This window comes from Delphinapterus leucas, chromosome X (assembly GCF_059928025.1).
Source record: "Delphinapterus leucas isolate spDelLeu-1000000601 "Yukka" chromosome X, BTC_Dleu_Yukka2, whole genome shotgun sequence".
Taxonomy (NCBI): Eukaryota; Metazoa; Chordata; class Mammalia; order Artiodactyla; family Monodontidae; genus Delphinapterus; species Delphinapterus leucas.
Window position 1 is genome coordinate 92,970,388 of NC_143150.1, and position 15,937 is coordinate 92,986,324.

Genomic DNA, 15,937 nt, shown 5'->3' on the forward strand with positions numbered 1-15,937 from the left:
AAGATGCTCTGCAAACTTCCTACCAACTAGGCTTATATGTAGAATTTACATAGTCTGTGTTCCAGCCACATTGGACTATTTACCGTTTTCTGAAGAAACCATTCCATTTCCCATGTTGTTCCTATAGCTCATAACAACATTCATTCTACTTCCAACTGTCATCATTTTTTAGTCTGCTAAAGTCATACTCATCCTTCAAGGATGGACTCAAATGTTAATACTTTGGTGAACTCTTAGGCCAATACTAGAAGGAAAAAATTAGGTCATTTTCTCCCTTAGTGTTATCCTAACAGTAAGACCAAGACCAACTTTGCATCCACCACAGTTTCATATAACATTACAACTATTTGTAATTTGTCTTCCCCAAGTAGGATGTAAGCTCCTTCAGAGCAGGTACCATATCTTTGTTTCTGCATCTCTTGCAAGCCTTGGCCACAGGAGAAGATTGACCCATGTACTGTGAATTGTACCAGAGAGGACTGAACAATGATCTGCCTGGAGCTATACTGAACTATATCCACTTTACTGGCATCTGTATACATCTGGACTGTTCCCAGTTTAAAATCTCAAGACTAAACTTGACGCTTATCATCTGTATCGGTATCCATGGGGGATTGGTTCCAGGACCCTCCATGGATACCAAAATCCAAGGATGCTCCAGTCCCTTACAAAAAGTGGCGTAGCAACTGCATATAACCTATGCACATCCTCCCCTATAGTTTAAATCATCTCTAGATAACCTATTAATACCTAAAACAATGGAAATAATTACTGGTGCATGGCAAATTTAAGTTTTGCTTTTTGGAACTTTCTGGAATACTCCCCACCCCACCCCCTGAATATTTTCGATCTGTGGTTGGTTGAATCCACAGATAGGAACCTGTGGATAGAGAGAGAGGGCCAACTGTTACCTACCAGATAAATGACACTAGTAGATACTTTTAGAGTTAATTCACAGTTAGTGAAATGGCGTATCACCAGATTAAATTTTAATATAGTAGTTAAGTAACAAGACTGAACACAACAATTTCAGTAACATGCATTACATAAAAGTACATTTAAAAAAATAACTATGGGGCTTCCCTGGTGGCACAGTGGTTGACAGTCCGCCTGCCGATGCAGAGGACACGGGTTCGTGCCCCGGTCCAGGAAGATCCCACATGCCGCAGAGCGGCTGGGCCCGTGAGCCATGGCTGCTGAGCCTGCGCTCCGCAACGGGAGAGGCCACAACAGTGAGAGGCCCGCGTACCGCAAAAATAAAAATAAATAAATAAATAAATAAATAAATAAATAAATAAATAAATAAATAAAAAATAATAATAAAATAAAATTAAAAATAACTAAAGAGGGCTTCCCTGGTGGTGCAATGGTTAAGAATCCACCTGCCAGTGCGGGGGACACAGGTTTGAGCCCTAGTCTGGGAAGACCCCACATGTTGCAGAGCAACTAAGCCCGTGAGCCACAACTACTGAAGCCTGCACACCTAGAGCCTGTGCTCCGCAGCCACCGCAAGAGAAGCCTGCGAACCGGAATGAAGAGTAGCCCCCGCTCACCGCAACTAGAGAAAGCCCACACACAGCAACGAAGACCCAACACAGCCAAAGATAAATAAATTAAATAAATAAATAAAAACAAAACAAAAAACTAAAGAGAAACCAAAACTGGAGAGGTAAGAGGTTTATAAAATAACTGTGGATAAGAACAGTTACTTACCTCACAAATGCTACAGTAATGCGCTGGTTCTTCTTTTGTCCGCCCATGCCAGATAATCTCTTTTCCTGCAGCAATGAGAGCTTCCCTCAATGTCTGACACTGCTTCAGAGTTCTCAGAAGACAATACCTATATTGTGGGGGGAAAATTATTTGTGACCAGCAACTGAACATTGAAAATTTTTAGCATGAAAGATGTATCAATAGAAGTAATGCCAAGAGATTCTGTTCTAATATCTGTAACCACATTTTTTTTATCAATTTCTCAGATATTCTCAGATTTTAAAAATAAGGCCAATGCCCAGCAGGTCTGACAATGACAATATCAGATCGTTTAAAGTTGAGAATAATTGATATCTGAATATCAAAATATAATAACCTGACACCTTGTTTAAATGTAAGTTGCTAATTTTGGCTCTTATTTGGGCAAGTCAATTAACCTCTTTGGAAGTCAATGTCTCATCCTTGAAATAAGGGGTCTGAATTCCAGATGTGAACTCTATGATTCTAAGTAAGGCAGGAAAGCACACTATTTCTATAAACACTACCTAGACACTCATAAACAGCATCACATATATGGCTGCTTTTGAAACTTTTGAGTATATAAGCAGAAAAGTATTTATGGATTTAGTCACTACACCATACAAAAAACGGTTTCACTGTAGTGCTGAAGAAGAAAAAAGACACTTCATTCCTTGATTTTAACTTGAAGATAATACAGTGAAATATTTCATTCATATTAACATAATTGAACTTTTCTTATACCTTTTCTAAACTCATACTTATGATGCTAATGATATAGTGAATTATCACAATTTGTGATTTCCCTATAGTTTGCTGTCACTACTTGGAATTATTTGCTAAGTTCTCTCACTTGGAACTACTAATATTTAAAGTATGATAAATAATAGCATATTTAATTTCTCTTAATTCATACTTCCTTGCTATTTTACAAGTTACTAGGTTAAAGTACTGTAACTTATCAGAACCCACATAAATTAAAAGCCAGCATAAAAAAGATTAAAGATATATGTAAAATTTGATAACTTATTTAACAAACATAAAACAACATCAACTTTATAGTTGTAAGGCAAACCCCTTAAGTATCATTTTCAAAGGATTTCTCTGTCAGTTTGGCTCCAGCAATTCTTGTGTGTTTAACTTATTTAGAAACAAAACAATGCTTTAGACTATGGTTGCAAGTCAAAGCTAGGACAGCTGTGTGTGTGTATGTATGCCGGGGAGGAGCAAGTAAAAATTTAGATCATGGCAAAAACGGAGAGCATATAATTTAGATTTTGCTGCTAGCTCTTGAACAGAACCTGTTCCTCCCTTTTGCCCTCTGTGTCCTATATACTTCATCTCTGAAGGCACTGATCTAACTGAACAAGTTTTCCAAGCAGGGCTTCAAAATAAGGTCTTTTTCACAGGAAAATACTGCCTAAAACTCTGCAGTATAGAGAGATTTATATACTTACTTATACTTATAAATAAGTATAAGTATATAATTAAGTACTTATAAGTACTTCCTTATATTATTTATATATAAGTATAGGAAGATTTATAGACTCCACTATGCTCCCATGTGGGAAAACAAACAAAAAATGATAAAACAATACTATAAAAATAAATAAATAAAAAATAAGAACAAGACAGGAAGCATGGTATTAGGTACTTCACACATATTATGCCATTTAGGACTCTTAACAACCCTGTGCAGGAGGCACTATTATCTCCACCCCACAAATAAGAAAACTAGGGCCTAGAGAAGCTGGTATTATAAAGCTGTTTTTAAGTGGTTGGGCTAGGGGTTTGTAAAAGCAGAAAATCTCAAGTTTCCCCTCACTATCTTACACTGTACTATCTTCTTTCTGGTCTCTTTTCACATCTTCTTACCCACTTTCCCCTTTCTCTTTTGAAAATGAGATTCTTGGGGCTCAGTCAGCACAGTTTTCCCCACACACAGAGCCTTGGTTCTGTGGAGTATTATTCCACTCTTCAGTCAGCAAATGAACTTTCACTTCCAATGCTACTAACTGCTTTGGCAGTTAGATTAGACTAGTTTATAATTTATGGCTAGTTTGGTAGTTTCATCTAGAAAAAGGCAATATACTACTTTTCTGCAAACAATAAAGGGTTAGAGTTAGGGTTGCTAAGAATAAATACTAAGCCAACAGTATTTTGCTTCTGAAATCACAGCTCCAGAATTTTTATTTTGTGAGATACTGGAGTCTAAGAAAACCAACAGCTCTATTAATCTGATCTGACAACGAATAACCAAGTCGCGGTTTTCCCCCTGCCCTTATGATTTTTCTGTAACAGTAAAATTTTTTGTTCCTTCCCATTTTCAAAGGGTAGCAGTTGGAACAGAAGAAGAATTGAGAGAGACAGAGGCTCTTCTGTAGTTTCCGGTTAGCAGATGCAAACTAATACATATAGAATGGATAAACAACAAAGTCTTATTGTATAGCACAGAGAACTATTTTAAATACCTTGAGATAAACCATAGTGAAAAAGACTATAAAAAAGAATGTATATATATGTATAACTAGGACTTCCCTGGTGGTCCAGAGGTTAAGACTCCGCACTTCCGCTGCAGGGGGCGCAGCTTCGATCCCTGATTGGGGAACTAAGATCCCACATGCCACGCAGTGCGGCCAAATATATATACACACACACACACACACACACATATATAAAACTAAACCACTTTGCTGTACAGCAGAAATTAATACAACGTTGTAAACAACCACACTTCTATTAAAAAAAATTCAGTTTGTTAAAAAAATAATAAATCACTAGCAAAATGTGTAAAACTGTAGAAGACAGAAGATGCTGTTTTAAATACATTTTAGGAACAGGGTCAGAAATGATTTCAGAGCTAGAGAAGCTGGGAATCAAACTTCCCTTTGACTTTTCAGGATCAGTCAGGATCAATCTGGTTTCAGGACTCAAGTACTGGTTTTAGTTGTTTGGATAAAAGACTACACAAAAAGGCAGGGGTTATTAAAAGGCAGATCTGGCTTGGAAGAAAATCACAAGGAAGAGGCTGACTGAGGGCTGGGTGTATTTGAGGTTACACAGAAGAATATAATCCAACCATAAACCCATCTGGCAAAGATGAAACCTAAAATGGGATGGAATTTCAGAAAACAGCTTGCCATAGGGGATAGAAATGAAAATATACTTGAAATATTACAATAAAAAAACTGAAGACAATAATATGAGGACAAACGATCATACACAGTATATTTATAAATCAACACATTAGGCAAAAGACAGACTTAGTATGCCATGGATGCTAAAAGGAGAGGGAGGCAGAACTCACAGTTTTCATAAAGTTGTCAATTTAGATGTGACAGGAAGGAGAAGTGGGAGGAAGGCACCTTCTAGGCAAAAGGAATTCCATGAGCAAAGGTAGTGCCCGGATTATTTAGGGAATAAACAACTGTTCTTATGACTTTAATCTTGGGATGACGTTTCTGAGGTAAGAGAACAAAGGAATGAAGCTAGTGATATTACTGGGTTGGCCAAAAAGTTCATTCGGGTTTTTCCTTATGACAAATCCAAACGAACTTTTTGGCCAACTCAATATATTACGCTGAAGTTAAGAAAACACTGGGAACTAGTATGACATTTTGGGGGTAACCTGACTATGTTTCCAAAGTAAGTTCCTAAATAGCGGTGTGGAGACAAGATGAAGCATGGGTTAACTTGCTATGGCACTTTTAAAGTCTTTATGGTAACAATCTCTGCCACTAAGAAGCAGATGATGTACAAATTTTAAAAGTATACCAAGAAGTGCCTTGCCTTGCCCAGTCTCTCTTACTGAAGGACCCATGTAGGCAAAGTGAGCCAACATGTGAGCCCTCAAAACTTCCCACCTGTCACTCCAAAGGTGGATTCCCCTAGGACAACAGTGAGTGTCTAAATGTCAGTAAGACATATAACAGTTTCATTTAAACCAACCACATGGCTGAAAATCAAGGTCTCAGTCAATGATAAAATGAGTATCTTACGAATTTTAAACTCTCAGATAGAAAAAACACGCATGAAAGCAAATATATGTTAACCACGAGAATGCAGAGTTTTAGAATTTTTAGATTTTGTTTGCTCAATATTATCACAAAGCATTTCATATTTAACCCAATGGTGTTATTAGAAGACTCCCAAGGACAACAGCACTAAAATCTATGCTAACTATGGACTGGTCTTCATGGCTATACCCTCTTATTCAATTAGTAGGCCAACAGCCTGTGACTACAGAGCTGTAGAACACCTCATATATCCATTTAAACATGGGAATCAAAGGGAAAAGGGAGTTAATATTTAACAGTCTGCTTTATTTTATACTCAAAACCTCAGTGCTTGTGATAAAGTATATATTATATAGATAGGGTAATAATCTATAATACGTGTGAAAGAAAAGGAGAAACAAAAATATTTTTAGTTCTAAAAGAGACTGAACCTAGACTAGGGTGTCCCTAACTTGTCTGGACCACAGGATTCATCTAGGCCATTCACTGTGAAAGAGATTCCCAGGGTTCTTCACACAGAGCTCTGAATTTATTTATTAGGAACAGAGTCTAGAAATCTATTTTAATAAGAGTCTTGGTTGATTCTTATAATTAGGCCAAGTAAGAACCAGTCAAACCTCTTACTTCATTAGAAACAATGTCTAAAATTTGTAACAGGATTTTTCAGCAAATCACCATGTTTTTATGATTAGAGCCATAAGAGATCAATCACACAGAGAAAGCCAGAGAGTAGGAAAGAGCACAGATTCTGGAGCTAGACTGCCTGGGTTCATATCCCAGCTTCACACATAAGTCTCAGTTTTCTCAAATGTAAGGAAGGCACATCTAACTTACAGTACTATTATGAGGAGTACACATGTTATATAAAATGCTTAGATTAGTGCCTGGAAGTTACTGATCAATATTTAATCTTGGTATGTGAAATTTTAAAATTGTGTTAAAATAATTATTTAATGACTAAATTAATTTTTTTATTTGAAAAAATTGTGCAATGAATGCCATCTGGAAGGGTAATAGTTACACCTAAAAGAACATAAAACAGATTATTGAAAAGGTGTAGTCTAGAGTCCAACAGGTCGGGATTTCTCAACATCAGCACTATTGTTATCTTGGGCTGGATAATTCTTTGTTGTGGGGACAGTCCTGTGCATTGTAGGATGTTTAGCAGTGTCCCTAACTTCTACCCACAAACTATCAGTAGCACCCCTCCCACTGAAGTCATAACGCTGCCATATGTCCCTTGGGGAAGAGGGTGGGGGAAGGCAAAACTGCCTGCAGTTGAGAACCACTGAACTAGGTCCATGAATACTAACTTACTTAAAAAACAGGTGACTGGCCCTTCTATAATTAATATTAATAATAATTATCACAACAGCTACCATTTACTGAGTGCTTACTCTATGCTAAGACCCATACAATACTCATAAAAGCTATTAGAAAGAATTATTATCCCCATTTTCAGAAAAGGAAATGAAGACTAATTTTGACCACGATCCCCCAGCCAGTAAATGGAGAAGCTAAGACCTGAAGGCAGACTGGACTCCAAACAACTACACAGTGCTGCCTGGAATATTTCACTGGAATATTAAATAGCACACACTCTAAGACTGAACAAAATTTAAAAGGAAAGGCAAATAACAAACATATAATAACAAACACATAACACAAAGGGCAAAGGGAAAGCACATTAATACTGTACATATAAGACATTACATTTAAAAACTGAAATATAAAAACAGTACTTTATAAGATGGCCAGAAGAATGACAAAATGATATGACAAGAAATTAAATTTGTGGGGAGTGGTTTTCAATGGACTTGGTACTGTTGAAATTTTAGAAAATTTATTTTCAACTACTGACTTACACCTTATCAGTATTTTTAGAATGTATTAACATATGGCAGATTAGGGGGAGGTAGACTAGAGAATGTGTATTCTGAAAATTAACACTCTACTACTACTATTTTTTTTTAATTGGGGTATAGTTGCTTTACAATGTTATGTTAGTTTCTGCTGTACAGCAAAGTGAGTCGGCTATATGTATACATATATCCCCTCTTTTTTTGGATTTCCTTCCCATTTAGGTCACCACAGAGCACTGAGTAGAGTTCCCTGTGCTATACAGTAGGTTCTCCTCAGTTATCTATTTTATACATAGTAGTGTATGTATGTCAATCTCAAACTCCCAATTCATCCCACCCCCCAACATTCTACTACTATTTGATATGCTCCTCCGAAGTCTAAGACTTCCTAATATTGAACTTATCAGAGGAAAATGGGCTCTTTGGCATTCTGATTTTTGACATTTTAAAATATACTGAACTACTTATTACGGTGATTTAAGTGGAATAACAAAGTAGTTGAAGAAACCAGAGTTTCCAATGTATCAGAAACATACTATCATTACCTTAACTTGCTAATACTCCAACACGATTGTAACAATTTATACCATATTAGTTGGAGTTGGCCTTATCTACCACTGAGATTAAACCAGTTAACTGCATCTAAAAAGAATCCATTTATTCTGAAAGCCTGTTATCTACAGGGAAGTCTAATCATTACCAAGACTCTGCACTACTCACTTGCTACGTTATCATTTGATTCCTTTCAAGGATCCTATTAAAAGAAATATTTCAATGCTAAAACATAATGAATCTTATGAAAGTGAAGTGAAAAAGAGCCTTTGCACTACTAACTATATAGGGAGAAAATGTAGGCCAAGCAATGTATCTCAAATATCTGAAAATGGGAACAATGAATTTGTAAAGAATGAGGGTTTCTCTTAGCTCTCAATCAAATTAAAATCAAAGGGTAAAAACTGTATATTATGATGAAGATGGATAAAAAACAGCAATAATCTCCCCACTCTTAACTTTAAGTTTTAAACTGCCTACTTAAAACTTCATTCACTCAGGACTCACTAATGAAAATATCTATAACAGAGTTTATACTGGAGCGGGACACGGGTTTACCAAAGGTAAACGCCATCAACAGTTACTCTCAAAAATGTATAACCCAAATAAAATTATGAGAAAACATATCCAAAATATGGAACTCTATACAACACAAAGGTCTGCTCTCTTCAAAATAAAAATCACGAGAAAAGACTCATAGATTTAAAAGAGACTAAAGACACAATGACTACATACTGAATTCAGTGTGAACCTTGATTCAATTTGGATGGGGGTGGGAGGGGGAGAGCTAAAGACATTCTGGGCAGTTGGGAAATTTAAATGTAGACTATGTATTAGCTGATTACTATTGAACTCCATATTTCTTATGTATGGTAAATGGTACTGTGGTTATGTGAGAATAAATATCCTTACTCTTAAGAGATACAGGTTGAAATATCTGGGGTGACATGTCATAACATCTGCAAATTACTTTTTCATATAACTCAGCCAAAAAAGTATGTGCGCAAGCATGTGAACATAGAGACTGATAGGGAAATGTGGCAAAAACTTATCTGATGACTCCAGATGAAGTTATCTAGGTACTGATTGTACTATTCTTTCAGCTTTTTTTTTGTAGAATAAAAAAGTTTCAAAAGAAAAAGTTGGAAGAAAAAGTATAAGTAAGTTTGGGAGGGGGCATGCAGTAATGTGTTACAGGCAAATTTAATATGTTTTAAAGGATAATAAGATATATTAACATGGAAAAACAGTCACAGTTCAGTGAACTAAAGGAAGAGATCAGTAGCTTTACATTTATTGTCTTCCTTAATTCATTTCTTTGTGTGGGCACTGCTCTACTTTAAGAATGGCTAATGGTTCAGAAAACTCAACAGCTAACACCTTAGCAGGGATTACCTATCAGCCAGCTGAGAGATACAAATGTGTATCTCAGACTCCTTCTCTAAACAATAGAACCATATACCCATCTGATTACTTTAAAGAGATTCCCACTGAAACATAGTAAAAGGAATTCAAGTTCTACGAGTCTAAAGCCAGCCAATCTGGTAATCATCATGTCCTATATCTAACCCATTTCCTCTTTTCTTCCTTTACTCCCAGTTTCATCAATAAGCACAAATATCCCACTGCATGGCCCAAGACAAAGCCCCAGCAATACTGATTCCCCTCTCACCTCTACCACCCAATCAATCAATATGCCTATTTTTTCTATCCTTTGTCTTTCCTTTTGTCTGAAATGTAGCAACTACCTTCTAATTAATATGCCTAAAACTTCTAAAACTTCTGCCCTCCATTTAGTACTTCACCTTGCTGTCAAGTTATCTAGCATGCAAATTTGATCATTATTAAAAATATTAAAAATTCTAAAGGCTTCTCATTAGCAGCTGCTGCCAATGTGAAGTCTACTTGAAATTTTTAGCAACAGAAGTTTAAATCTATACTCTTCAGCTGATATAAATGAACAAGCAGGGCTTAATCCTGAGAGACATTTGAAAGTTTAGTCTAAAGAAGGAGAAACTAAGCTTACTTGCAGCATATGGGGTATGTGGAAAAAAGTTTATGTTCATTTGAACAGTGAAAGGAAACCAAAAGAGAAGTTATGCACTGAGCTTCCACTAAAATGTTCCTAAGGAGTTAGGCTGTGAACTTTTCAAGTCAAGTTCACTGAAATTTGAAAGGAAGTAATCAAGATAATGAATATTCCTTGAATGATATTGACTCATGCCAATGTAGGAGACATCTGGAAGAATGTGAAGGAGAGTATGAAGATTAGTGCGTTTTATAAAAATAGCTAGAATGTAGAAATTTCGAGATTTACTAAATGACTTACTCAGATAAAGGACTTTATGGAATTGTAGGGCTCTAAAAGACCCACCTTGAATTTAAAAGTGCAAAGAAAAAAACAAGAGTGGTGATGACTTTTTAAAATAACCACAGGTAATTCATTCTCAAAATGATAATAAGGGATTAGTAGGTGACAACAGGAGAGAACATCATGTCCCATTATTAATCACTCAGTGCAAATACAGTTCATAATCTCTTATAGTCCCACAAATTTTTCATAAATTTTGCATAAACTCATTGGTGTTGAAACTTGACCTGGGGCTTTTTATAGTTTTCACTTAGCTCATCAGAGTGACTATTTATATGTTGTACTGCAGGAATTTTAATGTGTTTGATGCTAGCACACTGCCACAAACTCTGGTGGGAGGGTAAAATAAATGTACTGTTTTACCTTTCTAAATCCAAAGAATTCTGAATACCAAAACACATTTGGCCTAAGGGGTTTAGGATAAAGGACTATGAAGCTGTAGTACTACTTCTATGAAGCCTTTCCTAAATGTTCCCCTCTCTCAGAAGCACTTTCCTCTATGCTCTCCCATTTTTTTTTAAAAACAGTATCTCCATCATTAAAGCAAAGATCATGTGTTTGAACGTTTTGACTATTTCCCCATTTATTTTAAGCAGCCTGAGAAGTGATCAGATCCTTCTGTCACCCAGCACTATACCTGAGTTCCAACTCAGTTCATAATGTAGATTAAACAAATAAAAGAATGAAAAGAACTGGGTAGAGCCGAGTGAATGACTGGATAAGAAGGCACAAAGTAAATTTTGCTTAGATTCTTTATGGTTGGGCAGGCTAACCATTTAACCATGAAAACCTAAAAGTCACACATTGTAAATTCACAGTATTTTAAGAACTAAAAAAAAGCAATAATCCAGGGAGAAAGTTAAGGAAGACGACTATCTTTGCAAATCTTCTCCATTCACTTGTTAGGTCTAGATGATGATGATGATTTTTTTAAATAGCCTACAATTCAGACGCTCAATGTATAGTGAATTAATGCTTTACTGAAAGGTAATTCAAAGAAAAAGAAAAGGGAGGGTGTGTAAAAACTGCAGTTCATATTAAAGACAGTTTAAAATACCAAATAAAGTGATAAAAACAGAAAATTCAAGCACACATCTAAAAGAAATGGAGAAATGACTGACAAGGTAAGTGGGGGTCAGACTGGAGGTAGACATGGTGATTTTAAAGAAAGTTTACATCTGTGCCTTTGTACATTTAGAATAGTTGGTTGTCACTGGTGACCTCAGCAGAAGTGACAGGAGCATATAGAAAGTCAAATTGCTGTGGATGGTGGAGTGAACAGGAAGGAGATGAAGAAAATGACTCAAAGCAGAGGGAAGGAACTGCAAGGGAGAACCATTTCTTAAGAATTGGTATAGCTCACAAGCCAGAACAAATACCACTTCCCTTGTTGGCAGAATACTAGACTTGAGGACCAAAGCAATGATGTGGATATAACAGTTTTAAAGCGAAACTAAGCTTGTGGAAAAAGACTCCCTCTCTATTTCTGTAACAATATATATTCTCTGTGTTGTCTTCTGACCTTTATCTAGTTCACCTATTTGCTTTTCTTAAATAGAAGTATTCCCCCAAGTTCTGTCCCCAACTCCCCCCTCCTCTTCCTCTCAAGACAATCACGAACCACTAGGTAAAAGATCCCCTAGTCAGTCAGCTCTGACTTTGCTCTCTGGAATCCTGCATTTACTACAGCTTCTAATAAACAGCTCTATACAACTATTTTACTGGCTCCTCAAACCTGCCACTGTTTCAAAATGAAGCCCCATGCCACAGATATATCCAAGTGGCTTTTACTTAAGACAGATATGGGCTTAAATCTCACTCTAACCAAATGGGTGACCATGGGATGCTGAGAGGCATACCTGAGATAGTCTGGGAAGCACTTTGCTCAGTGCCTGGCTAAGGACCAAGCTCAGTTTATTAACTAACATTACTAAACCATCTAGAACTCAGACTTGAAAACCCAAAGTATCTTTGATTCACTTCTTTATCTTATTATCCAGAAGCTAATTCTATCTATTTAACTGCTGGAAACATCTTTATGAAACTCAAATTAGATCGTATTAGTTAAAAACCTACCAAAAGCTCTCCAACAGAATAAACTTAAGTTGGGCACACAACACGTGATCTGCCACTAAGAACTTTTACAACTATATCTTATTCTACTACTCATCACACACATTGTGTGTGAGCACACTCAAGTAAGAATATACCACCAACTGTTGTCAACATATATACAGCAGAGCTGCATCATATAATACATTTAAGTTCGTGCAAATACACAGTAGGGAAGGAAGTCAGAAGGGAGGGCAAAGGAGGAGGTATTAGGGAGAAAATGAGAGCAGGTGGAAGAGAAGATGATCTGAGGCGAGTATGCATTTACCGCTCCTCTAGGCAGCCGGACTTCCCCTGAGTCGCTCACAATGTAAGCAGCTTACCATGCTGAGTATGATTTTAGTAGTTAGTGCAACAGGGCCTCTCCACTTAAGTTGAATATTTTGTCTGGAGCTCTACTGAAGAAAAGGGATTTATTCCCTCACTGAAGGAAAACATGACTGTGTTGGACTGAAGGAGACATGGTATGTATATATACTATTGTTTTATGGATGAACTTGGGAATCTTTCTGACGGTGCAAGAGTCTGGTCTTAAGTTGGCTTTAGGTGCTATACCTCTCTCCTCTCCCTGCCTCCACATCTTTACCCTTCACACAAAATATCTGCTCCCCAAAATGCACAGACTTCTCTGACTCCGTGGGGCTGGAAAGAATTGAGTGGGTCTGTTGTATTTCTTTCAATCTATTTATTTGTATGCACTAACTTTTACTTCAAGATAGGAACTATGCCATATACACATATACATACCCTCTCAGTGCCTAGCTCAGAGCCTTGTATACAGTCAGCAAATATTCATTAAATGAAAGAAAGTACAAACAAAAGAAAGAGAGCATGTTGGCTGGTGAAAAGTATACTTTCAGTAATAGATGAATGACTGTATTTTAAAAAGGAAGTTTATAGAGTAAGGCCTAGGGGTCTGGATTTATGGTTAACATTTTCAATCTGCATGATGACAAACAGAGCTTGCTAATCATATCTCGTGACAACCCAGGCTGGGAACAGAATTCTTAATATAATGAAGAATACAATCAAGATTCAAATGATCGGACATTTTGTAGCACAGAGTAAAAATGGAATAAGGTAAGTACGTAAGTGCATTTACTTGGGCTAAAAAAAATGTAAGGAAGGTATGAGGAACAACAGTACCACCAGTAATTTTAAGTCAAAAAATATTCAAGGGCTTCCCTGGTGGCGCAGTGGTTGAGAGTCCGCCTGCCGATGCAGGGGACACGGGTTCGTGCCCCGGTCCGGGAAGATCCCACATGCCACAGAGCGGCTGGGCCCGTGAGCCATGGCCGCTGGGCCTGCGCGTCTGGAGTCTGTGCTCCGCAATGGGAGAGGCCACAACAGTGAGAGGCACGCGTACCGCAAAAAAAAAAATTCAAATTATGTGTATCCAGTTTTAACACAAGGCAACCTTAAGATAAAGATAATGCAAGTGTCAATGCTCAACATTTCAAATATTAAGAGGGACAATGATGAACTGGAAGGAGTCTAGAAGGACGACAAGGATGATGGGGGTGAGCAGGATGAAAAGATGATAGAGGTCAGATGTTTAAATTACCGAAGACCAGATAGGAAGAAGAGAATATGACAATAATCTTTTCTCTGATTCCTTTTTCCTTCTTCCCCCAATATCCAATCTGTGAGCAAGTGCCGTGAGCTTTTAACTCTACCACAGCCCCTACTTTAATCCCTCTTTCTACCCCCTTGGGTTAATGTCTGTCCAGGATGGTCTATCCTGTTGCAACTGCCTCCTAACTGACCCCCTACACACACTTCTAAACTTGCCCCTTGGAATCTGTTCTCTACAAAGCAACCAGATTCATTTTCTTAAAGTTTAAATCAGAACCCATCCCTCTCCTGCTTAAAATCCTCTAATGGTAACCTGTAACACCCTGAATTGATTTATAAACTTACCATGTTCTAAAAGTCCATGCACAACCTGGTTCCTGGTCAGTTCATTGAGCTTATTATTACCCCTCTCTCTCATTCTGCCATAGTCATACTGGCCTTTTAGCCCAATAAACATGCCAAAGTTGTTCCCAATTCAGTCTTCACTTGCTCCCTGGGCCTGAAATGGTGTACCCCTAGATCTCTGCATGGTTGACTCCATCTCATTATTCAGGTCTAAACACAAAACTCATCTTCCCAGACACCTTCCCTGACCATTTTAGAAAAAGCAGCACTCTCACCCTCACCCCCCAAATATTATCTATTTTCTCTTAGTCATATTATTTATCAGTAATTTATTCAACTGTCTGGAGGTCTGTCTTGCTCCACTAGAATTTAAGTCCTCTGGGGTCTGGGATTTTAACTTATACACTGCTATGTCTATCCTTAGAGCCTAGAATAGTGTTTGGTATAGAGTTGGTTCTCAAACACTTGCTGAATGGGATTTGATCTAAATCCCAAATATATTTAGGGAATTGGAACCAAATGACAGGTAGATTATAGGCCAATTTGTAAAGACCTTTCAAGAATTATAGTGAGGTAATGAGAATGTTCAAGAAGCTGCTGGATGCCCACAAATTATAGATGTTATAGAAGGGATTACTGCAGAAGTCCTGACTAAATGACCTCTAAAATCCTTTCCGATTATAAAATCCTAACCTATCCAAAATGTAATGAGTCGCTTTCAGTCTTCATAGCTGTTACATATAAATAGTTTCTATACTGTACCATCCCTTTACCGTCAGGTGATCTGAACCAGCCTCTAGTTTATGCTTATTTCCAACTTACTAAATATCTTCAGTGACTTTACGTAATTTTTTCTCCCAAAAGTAACCCTGAACTTAATATTCAGAGCAAAAGGCCAATCTGAGATATAACAGGATAACCCCATTACCAATTACATTTATAGAGTATGGTACCTAAGATCCAACTTTTTAAAGGATTTGTACATCACCTGCTATGATTTGCTTTTTGTTACCTTTTGTCTCCCCCTACCACTTCTGCCCAGGACTAGAAAAACTAGTGCAAATGATAAAGGAATAAGATAATCCACAGGCATGTTACCTTGACCCCACAATTTTTGTTTGAATAAAATTTTAGATTTAGGTTTGAAATCACTTTAATAAGTTAGGATTCCTTTCAAAAGACAGTAGTTTGAAAACAACATGCTGACCAAATTAATATAGCTGTAGGAAAAATACTTAAGGTAAGTACTATTTTAACTAAGATGAAGATAAACTTATTTTATCAGTGAGTATAAAGCAGTGTATTTCAAAATGAGTTTTTGAGATCAATTCTTCAAAGATACTGGTCAAACAAATACATTTGGGAAATACAAT

The 15,937-nt window shown here is 37.0% G+C and overlaps 1 protein-coding gene across 9 annotated transcripts in view; it reads right to left on the reverse strand.

Annotated features, from left to right (window-relative positions):
• Positions 1-15,937, reverse strand: part of KDM6A (lysine demethylase 6A) — a 206,103-nt gene that overhangs the window by 2,881 nt on the left and 187,285 nt on the right. For 8 of the 9 annotated variants that reach the window (XM_022556398.3, XM_022556394.3, XM_022556389.3 and 5 more), the window contains one exon: positions 1,714-1,840. In XM_022556398.3, the coding sequence (XP_022412106.1) occupies positions 1,714-1,840 (127 nt within the window). Of the gene's footprint in view, positions 1-1,713; positions 1,841-5,038; positions 5,193-15,937 lie in introns of those variants that run through there. The other variant, XM_089904596.1, reaches the window with a different exon arrangement.